This window comes from Takifugu flavidus, chromosome 11 (assembly GCF_003711565.1).
Source record: "Takifugu flavidus isolate HTHZ2018 chromosome 11, ASM371156v2, whole genome shotgun sequence".
Taxonomy (NCBI): Eukaryota; Metazoa; Chordata; class Actinopteri; order Tetraodontiformes; family Tetraodontidae; genus Takifugu; species Takifugu flavidus.
The window spans coordinates 8,526,115-8,552,383 of NC_079530.1; the positions used below are offsets into that span (position 1 = coordinate 8,526,115).

A 26,269-nucleotide genomic window follows, 5' to 3' on the forward strand; every position below is an offset into this window, starting at 1 on the left:
CCACGGGGGGCATCAGTGCGGACCCCAGCACAGCCTCTGAACTGACCCCTTACTAATCAAACACATTCCCATAGGTGATAGGAAGCAGTCGTTTTTGGGGGGGAGGAAACGACAAAATCGATCTATTGAACCATTTCTTTTACACACGATCTTGTCTAGTCTTGTAGTTGAAGCATCTGGTTTGTGTGAGCTGCTTTAAGTTTCCATAAACAGTCGTTTATCCATGATCATAATAAACGCGTTTAAGTGAAAGTGAGTGTTTGCAGATAAGGATGAGTTCCATCACTGAATGCTATCGGAAGCTGTTGACATGTTTTACGACGCCGGGGTGTGATTATTATGTCTAAGCAGAGCCAGAGACACCTTTGTGCTGCTTAACCTGCTCTGCCTGTTCCTCGCTGCAGCTGGAAACTTGATGTTTTTACACAACTTTGCGCACTTCGGCAGCAGCCCCGGACATGTGTGTCCAGCCCTGGTGAGCCCGTGTTGGACCCCTCTGAGTGCAACTGTGGCCAGACGACCCCCCCCCCCCCCACACACACACACACACACACACACAAACACACCTCGTATGCAGCAGTAAAATATCCGCCCCCTCCAGTGAGCTCCTGTCCACGGCTTCCTTGCCCTGTTTTGCGTCCACCTCTCTCTCTCTCTTTCTCTCTCGCTCTGCATATTGCTTTCATTAGATATCTACCTCTCACACACACTGACACACACTCCTCCCTCCCCTGCAAGTGTCTCTAGTCCGGCCCCCCTGATCTCTGTGTCCATTGGCTTCCACTGGGTCTTTTTCTCATGTCCAGCCCCCCCTCGTCCCTTCCTCCTCCCCTCTCCCCCTCCCCTCTGCCTCTAATGACCGTCCATTGGTGTTGTTATTGCGCGTCCCGCACGTCCCTCCTCCCACTCCCACTCCCACTCGGATGCCTCGGCCCTGCCCATGTTTTTGTATGCCGGGTGTCCGTCCATCGCCTGACGTTCAAGTTCGCCGGGAACGTCACGTCCGTGCACTTGAACTTGCACAGCTCGGGGGGGAGGGGGGGGGGCTTGAGGGGAGGGGTGGTGGGGGTGGTGGTGGGGGGGCTTTTGCCATTTTTCCATCTCTCTCCCCTTCTCTCTCTCTCTATCTACCTCTCTCACTCTCTTTTTTCTGCGCTCTCCTTTCTCAAAAAAGCCATGACGGCGATCCCGCGATCCATCTTCGCCTCCGCGCCATCTTTATATTATTTCTAATTTTTTTTATTTTATTCCCCCCTCCTTGTGGATGTCAAAGGCGTTGGATGAAGATTTTTTTCTGCCCCGTCGGAGTCTCCTCTTTAACCCCGGCTATCCCCGATGTGATCCGCGCTGAACGCCGCTGCCTCCAGCCACCATGTCTCGCCGCAAGCAAGGCAAACCCCAACACTTGAGCAAACGGGATTTTTCGCGTAAGTAGAGATGATCAAAGAAAGAAAGATAAACATGTCACCCTGGGTCCATTTCAATTCATTCACGAGCAGGAGGGAAATTGCAAGCATAGCAGGAGTTTGTGGACACGGGACGCGCAGCACGGACCCGCGGTGAACTGGACTTAACAGCGTGGAGTAAAAGTACGACACCTCAGTGCGTAAAAGCCGTTGTGGGATCCCCCAAAAACCAGAAACGAGAGAGTAAGAACTTTTGTGTGTCCGTGCACACTCGTTACTGCTCCTCGACCACACGGCAAAAATGTGCATTCTTATGCTGCTCCGTGCACCCGCCGTGGCTGTGCTGCCCCACAGTCGCTCCGGTCAGTGGAAACGCGCAGGGCTCCTGGTAGCAGTGCGCGTCGTCCCGGCGGAGCTTCGTGGAGAAAATCGACACTCCGGGAATATCTTTGTCTCATACGGCGTGAGGGCTTTTACCTGCTTTTACTCACTGTTTTTGGATTATCTTTTTAGGGGGAGGAAACTTGGAGGTTGATGTTTTTGATCGCGAGGGAGAGAAATCTCATGCCCGACTATTGACAACTGCCCCAGCCTGTCAGCAGCTCGGCAACCGAGAGAACCGATCGATTTATTTTACGCACGTTCAAAAATATCTCAAGCCTTTTAAGCAAAGTCTGTTTATTAATGTTTACTTAACAGACAGCCGAACCTCCACAGTTGCGAGTTTGAAACGAGAGAACAGCCACAGGACTGGAGCAGATACAGTCGTAGCACAAGTTTAGTTCATTTCCACAAATTTAAACAGGGGCAAACTTAGTGATCTTAAGTGCAACTACGATTAACAGTAAAGATCAATTCCAGTGTCGCAACAGCAGCGTAAGAGGGTTCGATTCAACATTCCAATGTTTAGTTAATTGGGCAGAATATTGTCTTTACGCGCAGCGTTTATCTGCTAAATAGAGTTTATTTCCCCTCGCAGATATTTGTCAAAGCAGATCCGTGCGTTGGGGAAAACTGGCACTTAAGAAGTCGCCATGTGCTTCACTGTGCGCCACCTCTGAGCTTTTCAGCGGCTCTCTGAGTGCCTCACACGCGCAAAAACAAACCGCGACATGTTTGGGCATCTTTACGCGAGAGTGCTCGGCTCTGTTTCGGCATGTTGATTGACTGTTGCCCGAGTTTGGGGAAAGCGTGTGTGCGCGCGGGAGTGTGTGTGTCTCTCTATCAATGTGTGTGTCTGTGCGCGTGTGTGCGTGGTGACACCACAGTCACCATGACCGTGTGCCGTCGCTAGGAGGCAGAGCGCGATCAGAAAATCCAGCCCTCAACGCGAACCTGATCACTTTCAGCGCCACCTCTACCTACGCGGAGTACAATTTGCCGATCTCTCAAGAATAAAGAGAAGGTATACGAGACTCTGGGGGAGGGAGAGGGGGAGGCAGTGAGGGGGGACGACCCTTACACACCTCACACAAACACTCCCCTATTCAATTTATCCAAATCTATCCCTCGCCCGCACCTGAAAACCCGCATTTCTTCTCGTCTTATTTTAGTTGCCATCCCATTTTGCACACTTGTAGAAAACTGAACGTGCGACCTCTGCCCCCCCCATCCTCCCCCAACAGTGCTGGACTACACGCGCTTGTAGTCACTCACCTGTCTTCACGATCGCGTTAGTCATTGAACGCATCTCGCTCCTGCTGATTTATCTTCTGAATAATCAGTTTTTCAGTTCACTAAATTTGACCTAAAATGATAATCGTAACATTACAAAACCCCCGCGTGGATTTAAGCAGTTAAACTGTCCGGCTCACCAGTTTTTTCCTCCTCCACAACTCTCCCCCTCCCTGTCATTACCAAATTAAATTATCACCTATTTCCACATTTTACTGAAATAGAACTGTGTGTCAGACGGTGATGATTTGGAGCAGAGAGGCCACACGTAACAGCTTTAATTTATCGGAAATTGGAACATTTCACTCAGTAAAGCGATTGCATGTATGAATGGTCAGTGTGGCGTGTTCTGTGTAAAACAGCTGTATCGTTTGCTACTTTCCTCTCTGCTTTTACTGCTTTGGAATTAGAGACCAAAAAAAAAAAATCTTTAGTATACATTTTTAAAATAATGATTTGCTCGATATTTAACCCCTGAGCTTTTGTTAAATTTGACAAACATTTCAGAGATGAAGGTTGTGTGTGTGTGTGTGTGTGATTTCTTTTAAATTTTTTCCCCCAATTTAATTTGCTTCTTTTGTTCATTTTGATTTTGTTGTTTGAATTGAATGCCCCTGTGGGACAGGTTTTGTTACTTACATAGTGTTGTGTTGTGTAAATGTGTGTGTTGTGGGGGGATTGAGGGCTATAGTTGGTGCAGGCTGGGCAGTCCTCGTGTTATCTCCATGTCCCAGTTTGCCCACAGATGTCGCACAGGATTGCAGCGTTCAAATGATATTTCCTTGAGGGGATGTAGTCCACATTCAGACCCCCACCACCATCTCTCTCTCTCTCTGTCTCTCTCTGTCTCTCTCTTACACACACACACACACACACACACACACACACGAAGCCCATCCTTTTTATCAGACAAAATCTGTACCAATCACCCAGACAGTGAAAATTAAAATCTATTTTTTGACTCTCAGTGGTTTTAAGTTCATTAAAATGTGAAATTGGTGGCTGAATAAAGAAGGTCAACGTGCGTTAGACGGCTAACGCGGAGCCGCACTCTTCACCTTGGACTGGAAGACTTCTTCCTTAAACGTGAGACGGTGAATTACGTCCTCCTCCTGTTCTGCTCCTGCCCGTTCTGTCCGCAGGCCTCTCCCTCGGTTGAGTTGGACAAAGGCCTCCATAAAAAAGTAGTCAGTAGTTAATCCGGCCTCGGTAGAGTGAGGAATCCTGCTGAACGGCTCATTTTGGCGTCCTTTGCCTGACGTACACGCCTGTTCTGTCTGAGAGCAAAACTCCTGTTTTGGAGGTCTTTGTGTCTGTGACAGTTTCCCCTTCTACTGATTACAGGATCAGAACCCATACAAACAAGGTTAGGCACTCATCCACATATTTAGGTCTTTTTCTGCTGGATTCTGTGCTTAACCATCACTTTCAAAGCTCTTCTCTTTCATTGGCTCTGAAATGGTCATCTTTGAGGAATTTGATGAGAGCTTTTCTGCCATTCAGTATATTCTTTCCCATCGTTTAAATCGTGTGGGTTGCGATTTAGATCTGACTGAAATTTCCTGAATTTTCCCACCCTTCATTTTTACGCACCAGTTTGACAGAATAAGGTTCACGGTTTTGTTTGCATTCATCCATTATCGTACACACACGCACAAATTGCTGCATTAATAAGATTAAGTTATAAAGGCAAAAAGGAAAGTCAGCGTGTTTGTGGAATTTCTTTATTTTTTTGCTCCTTTTAATTTTCTCTTTTTCCCTCTCTCTCCCCGGACCCCATCTCCGCCTCGCCAGCAGCTGAGCCCCTCTCCACAGCTATCGTCTCATCGGAGGAGCTGTCAGAACGCTGCTCGGAGCACTCGGAGGAGAGCGGCAGCCTTAACGGGCACCATCTGGGTTTGACGGTGGGCCGGCTGGCCCGGCTGGGTCATGACGCTCACCCCTCTCTGGAGCAGGACCTGCTGACCTGTGGCCAATGCCAGGCCACCTTCCCCTTGGGGGACATTCTGCTCTTCATCGAGCACAAGAGAAAGCGATGCCACGGGCCGCCGTGCCTGACTGTAGGCCGAGGGCTGGACAAACCCCCTTCGCCCTCCCCGGGCCTGGCCCTCACTCCTGCTCTGAGCTCCCTACGCAGCCGGAGGCCAGTGGAAGTTGGTGTCCAGGCCACGTTGGCAGATGACGACGATGATCGTTTTTCATCGCCTCGGGGGAATTGCCCCAAACAGGAGCCCCTCCCAGGTAACTCCACCTGCTCCCACACTGACCAACACACAGCACATCTGTGAATGTGAGCACAGAGACGGGCTCAGACAAAAATGGCAGCACGAGGCAGCAGCTGTGCGATTGTGGTGCTGTCCGATGAAACGATGCTTACGGACCGATGTTTGTGTGAAGCGGTCGATCTGACGCGACATGGAAAACAGGACGTAAGATCAGTCCTCCAAACCGGTTGTGCAGGTCTGCATTTAGAGAGCCAAGAAGATTTTATTTTTTTTTACTCTGCAGCAAATAATTCCAACACTGAGAAAAGAATGAGTTGTCTTTTTAAAGAAAATCCTGAAAGGATTCTTTGTCTCGTGTTTTACGGTGTCATTCAAAGCAGCACAGGGACTTTGTGTTGAACATGATGGGGAATAACGTGATACTGTGTTTATTGCAGAGTAATCTGACAATTACTACATTTCCTACTTGACAAGGTTGACAAAAAGCTGCGCCCATAAAGGAAAGGACACGTTGTGCGTCTGCGTTCTGCTTTTGTGGCTTTTTAGAGTGCGTATTGGTTTACATTAGATTAGATCTTGTTTATAATATGGCCGACACAACGTGCTGTTGCTCGAGTCTAGTGCGCTCTGTCTAGTGAACATTCGCGCCGAGTCCTGTCTCCTTGTGAGATTGTGTTGTCCCTCACATGTCCTAACAGCACATGCCTGTAAGGTAGGAAATGTGATTGGCTGGGATGTTTGAGCTGGTGTGAGGTAGAGAGGAAACACGATAGGATCGACCTCTGTTTCATTCAAGATGGCTAACTTTACCGCGTGCGCGCGTGTGTGTATGTGTGTGTCTTACTGTCTGGGGTGTATCTGCAGCATTTTTGGAAGTGTGAGTGTGTTCTTGCTCAGTGTGTGTCCCACGTGGTTCCACCAGATGTGTCCCGCTCTCTGTGCGGTTTCCCTCCTTCCAGCACCGCATCTCGCTCGCCTCCCTCTCGTCCTTTCTTTTTCCCTCCGTTTACGTTGCAGGTAAAAATGCACATTTCCCTTTTTTTTTCTTTCATCGGCTTCCCTCCGTCCACCTCCAGTCCCAGGATAACCATCAAATGAGAGAGGAGCAGAAAGAGAGAAGGAAATGCCAGTTTTACTTTTCACTCTTGGAGGGAAACTCGCTTATTTAAAGCGCACTAACACCACTAATTATTTGTTTCAGCGCCATTTTTTTCATCTTCCTTCGGCATTTTAATTAGAGCGGCAGTTTTTATTTTAGTGGTGAGCTGCCTGTGCTAAATTAGCCGTTACAGACAGACAGCGAGGGGAGAGAAGGAAAAGAAAAAGGGGGTGAAGATGAAATAGCAGCAGTGGAAATGCAGAAATCGCTCACTTTATCACATTTACACGCTGAATGTAGCCCAGAATCTCTAAATGCTGCAGTTCACCCCCCCCCCCCACCCTTTAAGCCGGAGGACATAAAAACATACTATAATCATTTTTTTAGTAATTTCAAATTACTGAAGCAGCTGACCTTTGACCTCTAATAGACAAATCTTTCTACTGCTTATTTGTAAGGATCTTTTATTTATTTATCAACCAAACCTGCCCATATCAGCAGCACTGCACATTTCAACCCCCCCCCCCCCCCCCCCCACACACACACACACACACAGACATACACATGCACACACACTCACACACCCTTACAGACACTCACCAGCTAAACTGGGTTATTAGAGCGATTTACATCATAATGCAGGCGTCTGGTTGCTTCAATAGCTTTGTGTGTGGGAACGTCTTGGTAGGAACAGCTGTACTCTTACACAGGAGGAGCAAACAGGACAGCAGCGTTATATATCTCATGTCGTTGACGTCAGGCAGAGCAGCAGACATGCCTGGCCTTTAATGTGCGTGGAATCTTTGAAAAAATACAAACAAAAAACCAACGGCAGCGTTGAATTTTCAGAGGCCCATTCATCATTTTCATTTGCTACGTTTTAAAATTCTTATTTTAGTCCCTGGACACACACACACACTAGCACAAACATGCAACACGACGCATTTTGATAGCTGATAATTAAAGCCAGCACTTCCCCTCTCTCCAACCCTGAGCTTTCATCCTAATTGACCCCAAACTGTCACGCTGAAGTAAATATGTGAAAGGCAGCAGCGAGGAGAACAAAAAAAGGAAGGAGGCGGATCTGCTGGAATTTCTGCTGCAAAAGCATCACCAGAAAATAAAATGTTTCTCTGTAACAGTCAGCATGTGAAGGCTCTCCTCAAGGCCTCAACGCCGCCTAGCCAAAATCATACATCCAGAAAAAGCACCTGTTTATTTACCACACATCATTTCCCACCATCTCACAGTAAACAACGGAGATTCTCATGCAGATCCCTTCATATCTACTGTGAGGCAGTTTTAATTGTTCGTCTATGAACGTACATTAAACAATCACTCACGTGCACCTCCTGCATATATCTAATCATTGTAATCAATTATTTTGCATGCATCCGCTTTAATAATTGCCTGTACGACCGCTTGTTGTCTGGACGACAGAGCTCCCGGAACTGTGCTGCATTGCTGAATATTTACATATTGAACAGCTGAACCAGATATTACCTGCATGTCTCTCTCTGACACACACACACACACACACACACACACACACACACACACACACCACACACACACACACACACACACACACACACACATCTAATGCCGTTTCCCTTGCCCATTTAGGCTATTAATCCCTGACTGAGATGAAAATTCTGATTATAATCCCTGAGGCACCCCTCATTCAGAAACAGCATCACTAATGTCTCAAAAAAGAAAGGGTGTGTGTGTGTGTGTGTGTTTGTGAATAACTGCATCTCTTTTCCTTTGATTCAAATTAGAATAAAATAATCTTGATATGGATATATAAATTTACAGGCTGTTCTCCTGGATTATAATGGAGCGTAAATACATCGCTGCCTTTCATTGTTTCATAATTACTGCTGTGAATTTACCGCCCGGCTCTCTGGGAACCGTACGATCATAGACTGACACTGATATAGTGGCCGGGGCCAACGCTGACCACAGATTTCACCGAGCAATATTTGCTGATTAGCCCCGTCATGTCAGAGTGTTAATGGAGATGTCGCTACACCCTTGTGTAGTCATAAAATTTAAACTGGCTTTTTTTTGACTAATCCTGGCTCTGAGCCTCAGCAGCAAAGCTCTGTTTCTTTATGATCTGCTGATTAGCAATTAGCTTATCATGGCTGGCCACCTCAATACACATTAGTGTCTTTTTAACACCCATTTACTGCCTGGCTCTGTGTCAGACATCTCTCTCTCTCTCTCTCTTTTGTGTTTTCCCTTGTTCGGCTCATGTGTCCTGTCTCTTTAACATTAGTGGTCACAGCAGATCTGAGAGCACTTGGCTTTAAATTGTCCTGCTGTCCGGCCTGTCCTGCACATGGTGAACCTGTTGATTTATCCTGTTGGGTAATGCCTTTGCGTCCAGACACATGGCCATATTTCGTTACATAAGACAGTATTAGGGCAGCAGTGAGCACAGTTGTGCATCGTCCAACCTCTTTGTTTAAAGGGACAGTCCAGCCCTTTAGCATCGCAATGTACATCAACATGAGAGAGAGAGAGGGGGGGGGGGGGGGGGGGATTTAATTGAAATGCTTGATCACGGAAGTGTGTGTCACTAAAGTAGACTGTCAGAGTGATGTCATCAAGGGTTGTTTCTGTGTGACAACACAGAATTTATAGTTGTGATGTATGTGGAATAAATAGAACCAGAGATGAGATCTGTCCCACCACAGACAACAACAACATGAAAGAGTCCAGAAAAACAGAAGAAAATGAAGGGAAAAAAGACGTCACATGTGGGCCACACACACACACACACACACACACACACACACACACACACACACACACACACACACACACACACACACACCACACACACACACACACCACAGCGGTGATGGCCAAAGATGGATCTAAAGGACAACTAAAGACATTTTTGGTTTGTGGACAATAACACAGACCAGTAGGATGTTCAAAGAGACCAGTGTTGTTTCCTCAGTTTGCAGAAGTGACAGTGTGCCGCCAACGTGTACGTGACGTCACGTGTGCATGTGCGCGGTGTGTGATGGAGTACTGTTTATTGATCTGGCTCAGTGTGTTTATGTGAGCACTTCAGCATCCATCCACTCCTTCACGGTGAGAGGGAAAGCTGCTGTTTTTGGCTGCCCTCACCACCGCGTGTGTGTGTGTGTGTGTGTGTGTGTGTGCGCGTGTGTGAGTTTCTGTGTGTGTGTTTATTCATTTATGTGCATGTTTAACTCAGCTCTCTTATTATGTTGCAGTTGAGAGTCTGTTCATAAAACTGTTTATACACTACAAAGCTTATTTATATAGGCCACTGGATTAGAGACTGACTACACACACACACACACACACACACACACACACAACACACACACTTCGTACTCAAAGTTTAAATTTTCATTTGAATGTACCTGATACATATATTTCTTCATCCCTCTGTGTGCGAGTGTACGTGTGTGTAAGTGTATGTGCATGTGTGTGTACATGTGCACGCGCGCACGTGCGTGCTAAAACAGAGAGAAAGAGAGCGAGAGAGAGACCTGGCAGTGTGTATGCAGGACATCCCCTGTTGATCTATGCCAGGGCTTTGCTGGCACTGTGTGTGTGTGTGTGTGTGTGTGTGTGTGTGTGTGTTGTGTGTGTGTGTGTGTGTGTGTGTTTGTGCATGTGTGTGTGTGTGCGTGTGTGTTTTAATTTGCAGTGCTTGGCTTCTTTTTTCTGGTTTTATGTTTCCCATTTGGCAGAACTATTACTACAACTAATACCATTGCTCCCTCCAACGCGTGCAAGCATGCACACACACACACACACACACGAACACACGCACGCACGCACGCACGCACACATGCACACACACACACACACACACACACACACACGCACACACACACTCTAACTGCATGTGTGTTATACAGAACATACATAATTGGACAGACCTTGAATTTTTCAAATAGATTTTACTTGATTAATTTTTCTGTAATATAATTAACACCTTTTAAGGCTTTAAAATGTCTACAGAAGACCAATGAGGGCGTTCATATGAAAATATTACTCACATTTTTTACAGGTATCTCAAGAAACATTGAAATCAGTGTATTTTTCCTGTAAAAACACATAGAATTTATACATTTGAGTGTTTGAGCCTGTTTAAGTTTGGGAATCTGACAGAATTAGGACATTTTAGGGACATTTTTCGAGGCCTCTGGGACACAGTTTTACTCAGTCCCACGCTGCTGGATGAACACCCTCCTATTGGAGAGAAACATACAACCGATTTTTGCAAAATAAAGACATTAAGCGACGATGTCGCCGGGACGGCTGTTGTGTTAAACACACCCAAAGCCCCGTTTCCAGGACTCAGATGTTGAGGAATATTAATGTTTAAAAAATCCTGGTAAACACACAAACACATGAGGAACACCCCCATCGCCACCAGCAGCACTGACTGACTTCTCCCGATAATTTGCGGAGGCTCATTTGAATTTTAAGCGCTACTTTAATCTTCAAAGCTCAAATAGCTTTATGAATATGCATGTGGCGGGCAGACTTTAGTTCATTACCTAGTTGTAAATTCTAATGACCATTAGGTCCTCGCAGTAATTGCCAATTGTTTTGCATTTTTGATTGGCCTATTACCATGCGCGCTCGCAGCATGCATCAGCTACGCTTGTCAGAGCCGGCATGACAAGTGTGTGTGTGTGTGTGTGTCTGTGTGTTTGTGTTTAAGGCTGATTTAATTTAAAGTTATGTTCTTGATTTTTTTTTAGTTGTGTACGATAGAGATGCAAATATAATATTGAACATATTTAATTTACATGACGTGTCATCTGTTCCCACATCACACACACACAAACACACACACACATGAGCGCGCGCACACACACACACACACACACACACACACACACACACACACCAAAATATACTAAATTCAAACCATCTGGCCCTCTCCTGTATGTGTCTGTCTTGACATGGTAAAATGATTTCTCAGTGCCCATCGTTCTCTCTCTCCATCCATTTTCAGTGTCGCCCACCCCCTCCTGTCTTTTCTGTTTCTCCTTGAACAAACAGATGTCAGATACTTCTCTTTTCTCTCTCGCCGCACCCCTCCCCAGCTCTGTCGAAGGCTGCCATTTTGGAGTCAGTGATTCGTCTTCCTAAGTGAGTTTCTCTGTAAACATGGAGGAAAACCTCTCCAAGAAGAGAATTCCATTGTTCTGACAGCACACAAGCGCACGCACGAAAATATTCACCTGTGCAGACAGACTCACGACAAGACGTCCTACTGCGCGCAAAAAGAGGCCTATTTCTGAAAGTGTGCTAGAGGAAGACAAAAGGAAAGTCAATAAAACGAGTCAATGTTCATCTAATAATGAGGTAGAACATTTTAGAGGATGAGAACAAAGAAAAAGTGGAAGCAACAAACACAAACAAAGTGGTAGCAGTAATCTTTATGTTTTCTTCTCTGGTTCCTTTTGTCTGGCCCGTCCTCCCCTCCCTCCCCGTCTCTGTCTGTCTCACACACACTCAGACACACACCTCAAATCTTCCCAGTGTGTGCACCAGCGCTGTGAGGAACATTTGTGAACCTACACGGCGATGAAAAGGAATTCTTAATTGCTCAGAAATGAGCAATGTTGCAAACAGTGGTTGTAATGGACGCGGCCGAGGGGAAAAATGTGTGTGGTGTGTGTGTGTGTGTGTTTTGTGTGTGTGTGGTGTGTACGCGCATGTGTGTTTTCAATGGGTTGTCTCTGGTGGGACTCACAAGAAGGCCTGTTTCCTGAGGTCTCTCTCTCTCTCCTCTCTCTCTCTCTCTCTCTCTCTCTCTCTCTCTCTCTCTCTCTCTCTCACTCACTCACTCACTCACTCACCCACTCACTCACTCACACACACACACACCTTATACCTCTGGCTGCTGTTGCACACTTGAAAGATGTTAATATTCAGCCGGGAAACTGTATCCAGAGCGCAGCTAAATTATTAAGTGTATGAACTTTTTAGTCAGTAAGATGAACTGATGCCACATCTCTCCTTCTCTTCTTCACATGTGCCGTGCAGTGTGTGTGTCTGTGTGTATAGGTGCTCCCCCCACCCCTCTGGTCTTTGGCCAAGGGCATGCATAATTGATCCCGTGTCCACTATCATTTTCTTGATGTAATTGCCCTGGTAAGATATGATGAAATCTAATGGATAATTTATTCCCCCAAAACGGACGAGATGCAAAACATACATTTGTATCAGCTCGTGTGTGTGTGTGTGTGTGTGTGTGTGTGTGTGTGTGTGTGTGTGTAGTTTACCACCTTGAGGTCATCAAAGGTAAAAGTCATTAAGGGGCAAAAATGACTTTATTTTATTAATTATTTAGATATTAAACATTTTCGATCATTTAACAACAGATTGATGATTTAACGATTCAGATGATGCTGCATGATGGAGTTTAACAACTATCTGAAACTCCGCTTAATGATTTTTTCCTCTCCTAATCTCTTGGTGGTAAATTTTCACCCTCTCCTCCTCTACATTTGTATTTTAGCTTTATTTCCTGCACTTGGACTCATATGCAGCATCACATACAACAACAATAACAACAACAATCATAATAATAACAAGTCAATGACAGCAAATCCAGCAATATATAAAATACTAAAAATAATTGAAGCAAAATTATACTGCTTTCAAAAAATGCCTAAAGCAGCGATCCTTTCCCATAGGTTTGAGGATTCATGGGCAAAATCCAAGTAAATCTGTATTTAAAAATAAAGATTTTTTGTTAAATAAAGTGTGAAACAGACTGAAATTCCTTGAACTCTTCACCTCAGCTCTGTATGCCCCCCCCACCCCTGCCAACCGATAATCTGGTCTTTTGTGTGAGTGTATTTTTTATTTTGAGCAGAGGGAAAATAAAACGCACCTTCACCTGCTCTTTATGAATTCCCCTTCCAATTTCACTCCTCCTTCTCTATCCTTCCTTTTCCTTCTGTCCCGCCACCGCTGTAGGTTTTCGTTGGAAGACAGATGTGTTTCAACATGTTCTGGACTGCAGTTTACATCTGCGAGCTCACACACAGCCCGTCTCTCTTTCACACACATACATATGTTTTTATGTATGTGTGTACGTGCGTGTGTGTGTGAGAGCACCATGACAGACAAAGGAAGACTCACACTTTACTGAGGGAAATGCACGTACCAATTTGCAGCATTTGTGGAGGAGGGAAGAGGTAGAAAGAAAGAGAGGAGGCCATGAGGAAGACTACCCGACTGGGGGGGGGGGGGGGGGGGCGAGAGAGAGGTGGAGAGTGAGAAAGAGAGAGAGAGAGAGAGAGAGAGAGAGAGAGAGAGAGAAAGAGAGAGGGAAAGAGATGGCAGCTGTCCATTAACAGATGAACTTGGCTCCTGTCCAACTGTTTGATGAGACGATGTGATGGTACTGTGTTTGTGTGGGTGGGTGCATTTTTGGATGGGACACACACAATGACACACAGTCATACCTTGGGTTTGGTGCACACACACACACACACACACACACACACACACACACACACACACACACACACACACACACACACACACATAAAAAGTTCAACAGGACCATTTCAAAGAGGGTTTACTGACATGGAAACTGTGCCACAGAGGGTTAAAGCAGGAAAACACAAATAGGAAAAAAAAAACAACAACAATGAAAGTTCAAACGAGAAAGAAACTGCAGCAGATTCCCACTAATGCTGACCCGCCGAGCCCTCCACTTCAAGACGCAGAGCGCTGCACATAGGGAGAGAGGGATCGACCGGGCAGCTTGAAACCAGCAGGAAGTAAAATCTACATATTTTTAACCTCTGCGGCACTGCCGCCTATGTGAGCGGGTGCGAGTTGATGTGTCAGGAGCACATTTATATTTACACCAAGCGTCGGGGTCACGGGGTGCAACAGGAAGCAAGGGAGGGTTATAAAGACTTTCTGTAAATTTACAGAGAGCTTCTGGATGTGCTGTTGGCTGTAGAGCAGGTTCAGCGGGTTTGATGCCTTGCTTAAGGGCACTTGGGCGTGACGGTTGAGTGTCTGGCTGTTGCGCAGCTGGAAGGTGAGTACAGTGAGTTGGAGTTCTCGCTGTCATGACATCCATGCCGGATTTATTTCTGGTTGTGGCCTGCAGGCTCACTGCGTTTACTGCCTTGCTAAAGGGTTTTCTTATTTTTAGCATTAACTTTAGGTTGACTTTGTTATTGTTTTTTTTATATCATTCTCTCCCCTGCTGCATTGTAATTTCCTCAGCATCTTGCTTGTCTGCGCACCTGTACACACCTGTAACAAACAGCAGAGGTGACGTGTGCTTGCAGGAGTGCATTATCACTGACGTTCCTCATCCAACAGTATAGAAAGCAGAAACAACTCACTATATAATCATGTTATTACAGTGTCATAAGTTTCCAATGTTTACGTGGATATTGTGCTGCCCGTATGAGCGTGTCAGGACAGCCTAGGTGAAGACTTCCACCGTGACGTGGCCTTTTCAGTCAGTGGCGGCTTCAGTCTTCTGAGAACTGCTCCGCTTTTTGACACAGATGTGAGTTCATCAATTCCCAGGAGTGATGGACCAAGAGTGTTGGACGTGGGCTCCTGTGGGTCTTCCTCATTCTTCAGTGTCTCAGTCCAGCCATTTTGTTTCGGACCAGAAGAACATCCAAGAATTCCTGAACGACAAACAGATTTTCTCACATCAATGCCTTTAGATCCCGGTGCTGATGTTGCGTCGTGTCTCGGGCCTCAATGGGATGTTTGGATTGAGTCGTTCCTGCGAATGAGCCAAACCTGGAACGCTGACCGCTGCTGCCGTAGCTCCATGTAAGCAGCGAAACGTCCTGTATCGTTGCTGCGCCGCTCTCCTGCAAGCTGTTTATGGTGGCGTCAGAAAATGAGAGCTGCTTGGCTCGGAGCTACCGTATCAGCTACCTTCTTTTCTCCCTGCGCTCTAATCTTATGTAAACATAGAAATCAGCTCCCAACTCTCTCTGGCAGATGCAGGCCAGCAGTGACATCACAGTGTGATACATCCCTGCAAAGCCTGGATTAAAAGTTTGGAAGCGTGGGGCATTTAGGGGAGGGAAGTTTATTTAGGATCTGAAGGGGGGGGCTGTCATCTCTTTAGTGTATTTATACCTGGAAAAAAAGCAGGATTGGAGATCAGAGTCTATTTCTAACATTGGAAGAAGAGAAAATAAATCTATAATTGTTCAGGAGAAACAGGTTAACATTCAAATGAGGTCAAATCGGTGTTTTTGAATACGACGGCAGCCTGCGTTGCCTCTGCCAGGAATCTACGAGAAGTAATAAAAAGGGAGGGAGACAGAGAAGCTAGAAGTGAGACTAAGATAAAGTGGAGGAAAGAAATGGAAAAAAGTTATCTGCAGCAGGCCAACGGAGGCACGTTTGTGACGTGACCCGTGTCCCGCCGCATGTACACATGAAAGCCTGTTTCAGCAGAGACATATTTTATGTACGTGTGTGTGTTTATCGCTGTCTGTCTGTGTGTATCTGTGTCTCTGGATGATCTATGGTTCGTGTTTACCCTGCCATATTTCCGCCCGGCCTGCCGTCACCGGCGTATGAATGATAAATTGCGGACGTCCATCGGATTCACCCCAGCACCTGTGGTCCCTGGCTGTCCCAGGGCCCAGTGGCAGGAGAGCAGCAGAGACGAATACATTAAAAAACACATCAACAGAAACACTTACTGGGGGGGAGGATGCCCAACAGTCAACATTTTACCTGAAAATATTTATTTCATTGCGTCATGGGTGACCTTTGACCTTTTGTTAAAAAAAGGAGAAATGCAGATGAATAGCATCACAGTCCTCTCTCCCTCTGTCCACCCCCCCATCACAGGTAAAAAACTCACACACAAAGTCGTCAGTTCCTCCTCTCGCCATCTTTATCTTTGCTACTTCAACTGCAGATAGGAGAGATTTCAGACCCCTCTGAGCATGCAGGTGACCAGCTGACGGCTAAATGACCGATTAAACCTCAAAGGCACAGACGAAAGGGTTCAGATCGGCCTCACAAGTGTCTGAAACAGAACGGGCGTTTAAAACAGTGTGTTGCAGGTTTGGTCTGCACTCATCTTCAGGAGACGTCGTATCTGAGAGCAGAGGCAGGATCCGGCTGCATTCCCAGGAATGCCCGATAGATAGACACGCTGTTTTAGAACTGTTTTACAACCTCTGCAACTATACGTGTAAATACCGTGTCTAACAAACAGCAAACAATACACAAACCTGTCTGCTGGTGATCTGTCTGCCGGAAATTTAACAATTCTATTTTATTTCATTTTGTCGTTTGAAATTTCAGTTATGTGTGCATGAGTGCGTAACGGAGAATGGTGGAGAGGAAAGTTTTCACAGAAACCCCCTTCAGGGGAGAGACCAGCTTATGTTTCCATGTCTTCCATTATATTCATCCCACGTTATAATTAGAATGTTAACACAGGAAGTTATCACAGTCTCGAGGAGAGACCAGCAGAATCAGAACACAACTATGCAACTATGGCCTGAACAAATGCATCAAGATCCGTGGAAAACAAAGTTTCTGACTAAATATCAGTGATGTGGTCTGACTGATGTTAACAGCAAGAAGGCCATCGCTTCTGTTAGTGCCCTTTCAACACGTCTGCACTCTGCTCCTCCACCTTCTGCTTTCTGTCTCAGTTTATCCCTGTTTTTCCATCTCTCTTTTCCCTGGGCTCGCCCTCCCTCTCTTGCTGTGTTTGTGTTTTCTGGGCCTGCGTGTCTCAGTAACAGTAAATACCCTCGCTACCTGACACAGATCCACCTTTCTACTTGACCGCGCACACAGAGAAAGGCATCTGGGTATGCGCGTGCATGCGTGTGTGTGTGTGTGTGCGTGCGTGAGAGACTATTCTCTTGTGACCTTCTGCCCCTCTGAGTGAACACACACACACACACACACACACTCTCCCTGAGGCAGCCTCCTTGCCTGAGATAAAACACAGGTTTAATCTTTGACACGGTGTCCAAACTGGCCTCTTTGCAGGTGAGAACAGCCTCCCGGGGAGTGTGTGTGTGTGTGTGTGTGTGTGTGTTGTGTGTAGCTCTTACGATTGGCCTGACCTATATGTGGACGACAATAGCTCGAGGGCTGTCTGTGTCTTCCTTGCTTCCTCTTCTTTCAGTTTTTTTGGTCACTTTTTTCACATATTTTCCATTTCCATAATCATGTTCCTGTAAAATCCGCCACCTTGTGATCAACTGGGGTGTTAGAAAAGGCAAATAAAATTGCTTTGATCTAAAATGAGGATCTTTAATAATAAATAATCTGACTGAAGGCTCATCTGCAGCTAAATATCAAGACTGGTTTTAAATTATCTTACTTTCCTTTGTGCAGCGACTTTTGTTAATTGTAGCATAAATGTAACTAATTTATTTCAACAATGACTAGCGTGACGTAATTAATCATATTTGCATGTTAATGACTACTGGTCTTGAAACATATGACAAATATATGACTCGGAATAGATTTTTGTTCATTTGTTGAATGCAATCAAACAAAAAAGTTTTAAATTATGGAGGGGATACATGTAAATGTATCTGCCTTTGCTCATAATTTTTATAATTCAGTGTGTTTATTGCCAGAAAAATAACTCCCATCATGCTGGCTGGTAGTAATCTGGCTGTTTTTTTCTTGATTTTTGGAAGCATCTTCTCGAAGCTGAAGCAGTTTTCCCGGTGTAATCCAAGCCTCCCAGATATTCCAAAGTAAACCAAACAGCTTTTATTTACACACATCAGCATGAGGCTGATCAGATAATGCCTGATTTCTCCTTCTGAGGTCCATTTTTAAATCTTCTGTGTGAAACGCTTCAGTGCGTCTGACTTACACAGAATTACAGAAAGTTTGTAGTTGAGATCACGCCGTCGCTCGCCAGAGAAACATCAAATTAATTCATGTGTGGGTCTCTGCTTTTATTGCTCATCAGGACTGGGCAGAGTTTGACCTGTGTGCATCTCGCTTTGAGAGGAGGTTAACCACTGTGACAGTCTGGAAGACAGGCTGAGAAGCATTTCAAGTCTGATGTTTCATCCAAGCCAGTGGTTGATTGAAAGTGTGATTGGAAAATAAAACAAGAGAGAAGTAGACAGCGACTGGCAAGGGAAGGCAAGAAAGTGGAGCTCCGAATCTTCTGTGATCATCTGCTGGACCACCACATGCTGGTGCTGACTCATTCCAGGGTGGAAAGTCTGTCCCGCAGGCCAATTCTTGGCCATAATAGACATTGAGAAACTACATTTTGTGCCCTGGCTTCCACGGAAATCCCAGAATTCCTGTTTCTTTTGCAGAGTCTTAGATGATGATGTTTCTAATGAAGATATTGACCTGTTAGGAATATTTACCATGTAATGCAACTATCCCTCTAATGGATTTGGCCCACTGATCTTTTTATGCACTGAGTCAGCGGGCCAGTAAAACATTACTGGCTTTATTACAACACACACACACACACACACACACACACACACACACACACACACACACCATGCAGACCGGGTAGACCCTGCGCTCATTTGCGTGTGTATGTTCAACATCTATAATCCTCCATCCCCAGTGCAAACGCACACACAGGCATGCACACACACAGTGGTGGAGGCACACGTGCACACCAGACCCCTCGTGAGTGTGTGTCTGCCAAGCTGAGCGGCAGGCTGCCAGCATGAAAGGGGGCTGTGATTGGGATGAAGGCTCATCTGCTGGGGTTAGCCAGCTAAACACACACACACACACACACACACACACACACACACCACACACACACACACACACACACACACACACACTGACCCAGTGCCCACTAAGATTAACAGGGTTAATTAGCTCAACACGGCCCCCAACCTTGCTCTCCGGCAGAAGGCTGTCGGTCTCAGGCCGGGGCCATGGAACTGCTTACTGCTCGCATGTGGAATGCTAATGTTTTTAGTGACTGTGTTGAAGTTTGTGTTGATCTGGAGCCTGCTAGTGCTAATGAGCTACTGGTTAAGTACATTGCACCGATGTGGATATCGATCTGAACCAGCAACAAAGAACTTTTTTTCAGCAACAAAGAACTTTTTTAGCATCTTCATGAAGACTTATCATGAACAATAGTGTTGAGAAAAGTCGGATGCTGCGCCGCTGTTGAACAAGCTGCTGAAAAGTTGAAGAGAGTTTCACTCCCAACCAAAAGCTGCTTTTCTCTGACACAAAACCGATTTCCTTTTTTTACTGAACCAGTTGCACACATTGATGTGCTGTGATGGGACAACTGACATCTGTCCCGTTGGTCACTTCCTCTTTCAATATCACTCTCTCACACACGCAGACGCAGACGCACGCACGCACACACACACACACACACACACCACACACACACACACAGACACACACACACACACACACACACACACCTGCTGCAAGCCTGACAGAAACAGGTAGTGAGAACTGTGAATGGTCACTGAGGTGAATCGTGTGATTTGGGTATGGACCAGTATTTGTACATATGTCTGGTGGTTTTCTTTGTGTGCTCTGGACCTCTGGTTTAAATATACCAACAGACACCAAGAGAAAGTTTCACTTTCTATTTTTTTTTTCTCCGTATGTGGCCACAGCCCTCTGAACCCCCTCACGATATTCCAGACAGCAGAAGTTTAAAACAGGGTCAGCAGGATGTATTGGGGGTCGGGAGTTGCTGCCTTATTGAGACCAGGACAGCTTTCTTTCTACTGGAGGGAGAGATCTGAAGACACAAAGACGAAATGACTTGCAGTCTGTTAAAAAAGAGCAAAGCAGCAGTTTCCCCCTTTGTGTGCATAGCTGTTCTCCTTGCACCACTTGAGATAAGCTTGCAGGATATGTTCATTCAACCCGCATGACCTACAACACACACACACACACATACCTATACACACACACACACACATACCTATACACACACACACACACACACACACACACACACACACACACACACACACCACCCCCTCTGGGTCTTCCTCCTCCTATAGGTAGACCCTCTATAGGGTGGTAAAGGTGGGGGGTGGAGGCTGGATGCATTTTTGGCAGCAAATAGTGGGAAATACACAACATACACGCACACACACACACACACACACACACACACACACACACATACAGAGCTGTGTTTCAACTTGATTTAGTGGACTCAGCTGTAGAGAAAGTAGAGAACGAGAGTAGCGAAGCAGCGAGCGTCTGGCAGTATTAAACAGTAGTGTAGGATTTTCCAGCTGTCACTTTGTTTGCTTCATATTAGTTTACTTTCATGAGACATTAGAAATGAGCAGTTTTCTTGGCAGATAGTTGCAGATAATCAGATATTTCGGTGTTTCCAACTGAACAAACCCATCAGAACTCCAGTAACGCCACTACAGTGTGTATGAACGGGGACCTGCTGCACTGAAGGTGGAGTTCCTGCTCTGAAGCAGAGGTTCTTGGGTATGTTTCATATGGTGAGGGCCTGTTTTAATAGCTTCAGGAGGGATAGTTGCTGCAGTCTGTAGGTTTAGGACTTGTTTTGTCTGACAGGAAGTGTTGACGAAGAGGATGTGTTGAAAACTAATGGATGTACCGGCAAGCTCTTTGTCTAGGAAAAATTTGCACGAGTGTGTATTTTGCTCCAAATTGTGTCTTCACCTGACCTGACATGATCGTTGATGTCTCAGTGGAACCTGTTTTTTTGGTTTTTGTTGTTTATCTGGAACCAACGAACCATTTTCTCCCTGTCACCAACATCAACAACCTCGTTGCCTGCGGTTAAAATGTAAAAATCTGAATCGTTTTTTAAAACAACAAAATAAATGATGGAAAAATGCCCCAGTGTCTTGATTTCTTGAAAACTGGTAACTGGCAGCAGCATTTAAATATTGGCTGCGTGTGGAACATTAAAATCAGAGTCTCTAACGAAGCCTTCTCACTTAGGCTGACAAATTATACCCTGTCATTTTAAGGACACCAAATAGGAAACTACTGCCGATTAAAACCAGGAAGTGAGGTGACAGTCTGTCCTGATAACGAGAAGGAAAATAAAAACCATTATCATGACTGTTAACACAAAAAGCACTTAGCCAAACTCAAGAATAGATCATCCTTTTGCTTTCCTATTGTAACTAGTGGCAGACCTTACTGGATAGTCGGGGAATGAAGACTACAGCAACATGGTGCAAATATCCCCCTGTGATATTAATCCCATTCCAACTGGACTATAAATGCAAGCCGAATGTCCCAGAGACCTTTTATACAGCTCTGTCTTATTAAAAAGACATTACCCTTCATCTGCTTCACTTTGATAGAAAACATGTGGACACTCCACCTTTATCTCAGGGGGATGATGGTTTCTCAATTATCCTCCTTTGGCTATCCCCTTCCGACCTGTGGCTGTATTTACGCGAACGCTCATTTTATCCATGGCTTTTAATGGCATATAAAAAAAAAATCACTTCCCCCATCAAAATACCCTCTCCTAATAGCTTTTCAGACTTGTTTGGGAGCTGTTTGGTCATTAGTGGGCCCTGATTGTGTGCGGTGTTTTTGGATCCGGCTGAGAGGCGCTGCTAGGTTGTCCAAGGTGGGGTTTGAAGAAGGGAAACGGAAGGGGGGAGGCCATGTCAGTGTGAGGGTGGGGTTGGTTTGGCTTTGAAAGTGGGTGTGGAGCATCACTTAGAATGTACTGGGTCTAATGGGAATGCCAGACACCCCCCCACACCACTATCTAAACTACTAATGGAGCATCTTTGGGTTGTATCACACCGATTCTCAATTTCTTCTTTGTCTTCCTCCTTACTTCTCTTCTCGCTCTCTCTCCCCTCTGTCTCTGTGATTTATTGTGATTATTTTAAGGTTTCTTTTCTCTTATCTGACTCTTTTTTAGTTTGGCTTTGTCAGTTGCCGTTTGATTTCTCACCGTGCTAATTTTATAGACCTCCCAACTGAGATGATATGAAAATTGGCGATTGTTCTCCCTCTAATGACTCCAATGAGTTATTTATGTGCTTGCGGCTATTTTTCCACTCGAGTATTTTTGCGTAAATGGAAGACAGAAATCCTGATAATTTGAAGAATTCAAAGGACACACAATATTTGTCCCACAAACAGAAATGGGTCTCATTAATATCAAGTGTCTTTTATCACTGATAACATAAACCCCTGCAGATCAGTCACACAAAACCACAAGTTAACACACTGAGCGGGCATGCTAACCCTCTACAAGGATCTTTTTTTGCAATATTGGGCTGTTTTTGAATATATTTTCCTTCCTTCTAGGGACAACAAATATCTGAAATGAACTTTTTTAGGATCTGATGGCATGAATCCGACTTGAACAGGATATATCATGTTGTTGTTGGTGTGTTTAAACCATTTCAGGAAGCCGAGCTTGGTGAGGAAAATATGTAGATAATTCTTGTTCAACAAAGGACAAATTCTGTGTTTGAACACAATGGTTGCACCCCAAAAGCTCATATACAGTAAACGGAGAGTTCTTTGCATCAAGAAGAGTTACACTGTTTTGTAGCATATTCCTCAACCTGCGCTAAAATGGATTTCCTTGCATTATTTTCACCATATTGTTCATACAGGTAAATATCAACGGCGCAAATGAAGCTCTTGTGCTGGAGACTTTTGCTGAATTAATCTGCTGAAATTTCTCTGTGGGGGAGTTAAAGCCCTAAAGTGTATTTGACTCATGGTTTCACACAAACCAGAAAGCTCTCCATCATCTGATTTTGGTTCCAGCTCATGCACACCTTGTTTCTCTTGGAGGGGCTGGAGATTTCCTTTGGCGATGAGCTGTGGGCTCTGCACTCCGGGAGCCGTCACAGTCTCCTTGCACACTAGAATGAATTTAAAGAAGCAGGTAAACTGTGGCTCGCTCCGTTTTTAACAGAGCCATATATTCAGCCTGTCTCTCTTGGCTTTTTTCCCCACTTCAGTACATCTGTCCACTTCTTCATCTCTCTGTTCTTGGTTTTTACCCCCCCTGGCCTGCAGAACAGCGTCTGGGGGATCGATAGGCTTTAAGGCCGTAGCGGCTGCAGCTCTAATGAATCAAGCCTGTGTGTTTGTTAAGCAGACAAGGTTGTGAAGGAGCACTGGAGGGGAGTTTGTCTTCGTGCTTTATCTCAGTGCAACAGTCTGCTCGCAGTTTGTTCCTGTATGTAACCGAACAGCGACTGAATATGCACAACTTGGGAGGAACTCAATATTTCAGCTACTCGCATTTGATTTACTTCTTTTGCCTTTCAGCAAGAACATGATTTGCGCAGAATCGCACAAGAAATACAATTTATTCAAAGCTGATTATATTACTTTATGACAGTGTATCACATTGCTGTCTTACAGGCCCAGTTTTTGTCATTTCCACCAGTTTTTCCCTCTGAACTGAAAAAATGCTAGTCTGTATAATTATTTAATATGCCTGCCAACAATTGCTGCTGTGCTGGAATCCATAGTGAAATCCTCCTGTGAACTCAGTACAAATAAAAAAAGGCCTGAAAAACCTCCCAAATCTACTCAAGACCTGTTGAAAGCTGAAGCCTCATTGAAAAAAAAGGAACTAAGAATAAAGGCAAAAAAACCCAGAATTTTTGTGTTGTTGCAGCTTAAAGCATATCTCTACAAGGTCGGACAGTGAAACCGTGGATGGCTGTTTTTGTTAAAAGCTGGACTGCTTATATTTCCTTTACTTCCTCCTCCTATCTCTCACCACACGCCAAAGCTAACTCGGAAAAAAAGCTTTTTATCACTGATGGCTAATAGTCATAAATTTGTATTAAATATGTCCTCTATCGATTGGCCTTGTCAGATGAACACAATTAAAGAGATGGCACTGAGTGCTTCCCACCTGGGAGGGGAAGATGGAGGGATTAAAAGGAGGAGGGATGGTGGGAGCAAAACAGGGAAGAAGAGCGGAGGAGTGAGAGAACAGACGTGTAGAAGGATTTCTGGCAACAGTTTGTCGGTCGAGTTGCAACTTGTCCGCGTGTGTCTATAAATATGTGTGACTGTTTTTTTTGTGATTCATCCTTTCTTTCCTCATCACCTCTTCCCCATTGGATTCCTCCTTCTGCTCTCACCTGTGTGTGTTTTTGTGTGTCTGTGTGTGTCCGTTTGTGTGTGAGAGACCACCATGCAATGTTGGTGGACAGATGGCAGGATGAAACTAATTGGGCGGGGGGGTCGAGAGAGAGACAGAGAGAGAGAGAGAGAGATTAGATGTCGAGTAGACAGGCGCGCGCGCACACACACACACACAGACACACACACACACCTGACACCAACTACCAGACAGAGATTTTGAATAAATATAAATTTGTGAGAGGATGATTCCAACATTATTCACCATTATTCAGTGGGAGCATCACGATTATTACATTGATATATCGATTCCTTTTCAAGCCTTTCTCATTGCTCTCGCTGATCTTTTGTTTCTGCATGCAGACACTGTCCCTCATCTGTGTGTGAGCGTCTCCTTCCACACACACACACACACACACACACACATTACAATGCATCATTGCCACCATGCGCTTGGATGCCTCCACAAAGCTCTGCCCACCTAATTACATTCAGAAACTCAGTTTAAAGGCCCAGGCTGCATCATTAAAACAAACTTTACGAGATACTTTACTGCATGTGTGCATGAGGGGAGAGAGACGGAAAGAGAGAGACAGAGAGCTCCTGTGCCGACTCTTTGTTTTGGTGTGACTAAGAGGAAAACAAGGAAATTTTTTCACACACAAGTAGATTACTGACGAGAGAGTTGGAGATAATGCAGACTTGTAGCACAGCAGGGGTCCCAAACACAGTGTCAGAAAATATTGACACAAACCCACACACACACACATACACACAGAGGAACACACAATATTGATATTTTCTCTCATTGGCCGTTCAGCAGGGCTACACAGTTACACACATCCTTGCATATGTCCACACACGCAGCAAGCAATCAGACAGGCTCGATAAGCCATTGTTGTTTCTAGTCGTTTAAATTTGTTCACAGCTCCTTCTTCAATAAAAACAGTGGATTATTGTTGTCAGGCCTGGAGGTTTCTATTTGCAGAAATCATTTGGAAGTCTGTCTGTTTTTATGTTCAGCTAAGAGTCGGGTTTGTTAATATGACTGAACCGCCTTCTTTTAAAGTTATAGAAAGTTTTATTTCTTTAGCTTCCCACCTCGCAGGGTAAAGCTACTGTTCTGATTTGTAAGTGGGGACTTGCTGTTTGTAAAACATGCTGATTTTCTTGCAAGCATCTAACTGCTTTATCTCTCTTTTTTTGTGCAGTTTCATTCTTTTTTGCATTTATTTTGTGGACAGAACAGTAGTGACACTCCAGTAAGGTGCTGTCCATTTAGCATTTATGCTCCAGAATGGAGTTTGCATCTAGGTGGAGTGGCTACCATCATAAAGATTACGGGTGTGGCGATCCTATTTATTCTTAACATAAATGGATTCCAATATGCCCCAGGGTCATCAATTGCCCCAGCCTGAATTAGGCACCGCATTATGAATGGAGCCATCATCTGAGCAACAGTATTCTCACATGAGAAGGATTTGGCTTTTGGGTACTTTGGGCAGTTTAAATGATTTCTGGAATATAAGCAGAAAGCCACAAGTGGGTGATGATGGCCTGAGGAGAGCGGCGGGGAGCGTTGATAATGTTCATGTCCTGCAGAAACCATTTGGAAATGGTTTCACTGCCCTGGTTTGCTCCCCGAGTCATTACAGGCACTTTTATTTAAGGGCAGCATATCAGTTACAGTGCTAATGCATCATGGAAGTCATGAGGACAAAAACGTTGATCTG

The 26,269-nt window shown here is 45.1% G+C and overlaps 1 protein-coding gene and 1 long non-coding RNA gene across 3 annotated transcripts in view; one reads left to right on the top strand and one right to left on the bottom strand.

Annotated features, from left to right (window-relative positions):
• Positions 1–1,067: 1,067 nt before the first annotated feature.
• LOC130534320 (B-cell lymphoma/leukemia 11A-like) overlaps positions 1,068–26,269 on the top strand; it is a 34,215-nt gene continuing 9,013 nt past the window's right edge. Inside the window, exons 1-2 of one of the 2 annotated variants that reach the window (XM_057048370.1) lie at positions 1,068–1,427; positions 4,878–5,321. In XM_057048370.1, the coding sequence (XP_056904350.1) occupies positions 1,373–1,427; positions 4,878–5,321 (499 nt within the window). In that variant the 5' untranslated portion in view covers positions 1,068–1,372. Of the gene's footprint in view, positions 1,428–4,874; positions 5,322–26,269 lie in introns of both variants that reach the window. The other variant, XM_057048369.1, reaches the window with a different exon arrangement.
• Positions 12,733–15,432, bottom strand: LOC130534323 (uncharacterized). Its single transcript, XR_008952867.1, has 2 exons — positions 14,798–15,432; positions 12,733–14,705 (listed from the first exon to the last, which is right to left on the bottom strand). It is a non-coding gene; the product is annotated as an uncharacterized LOC130534323 (long non-coding RNA).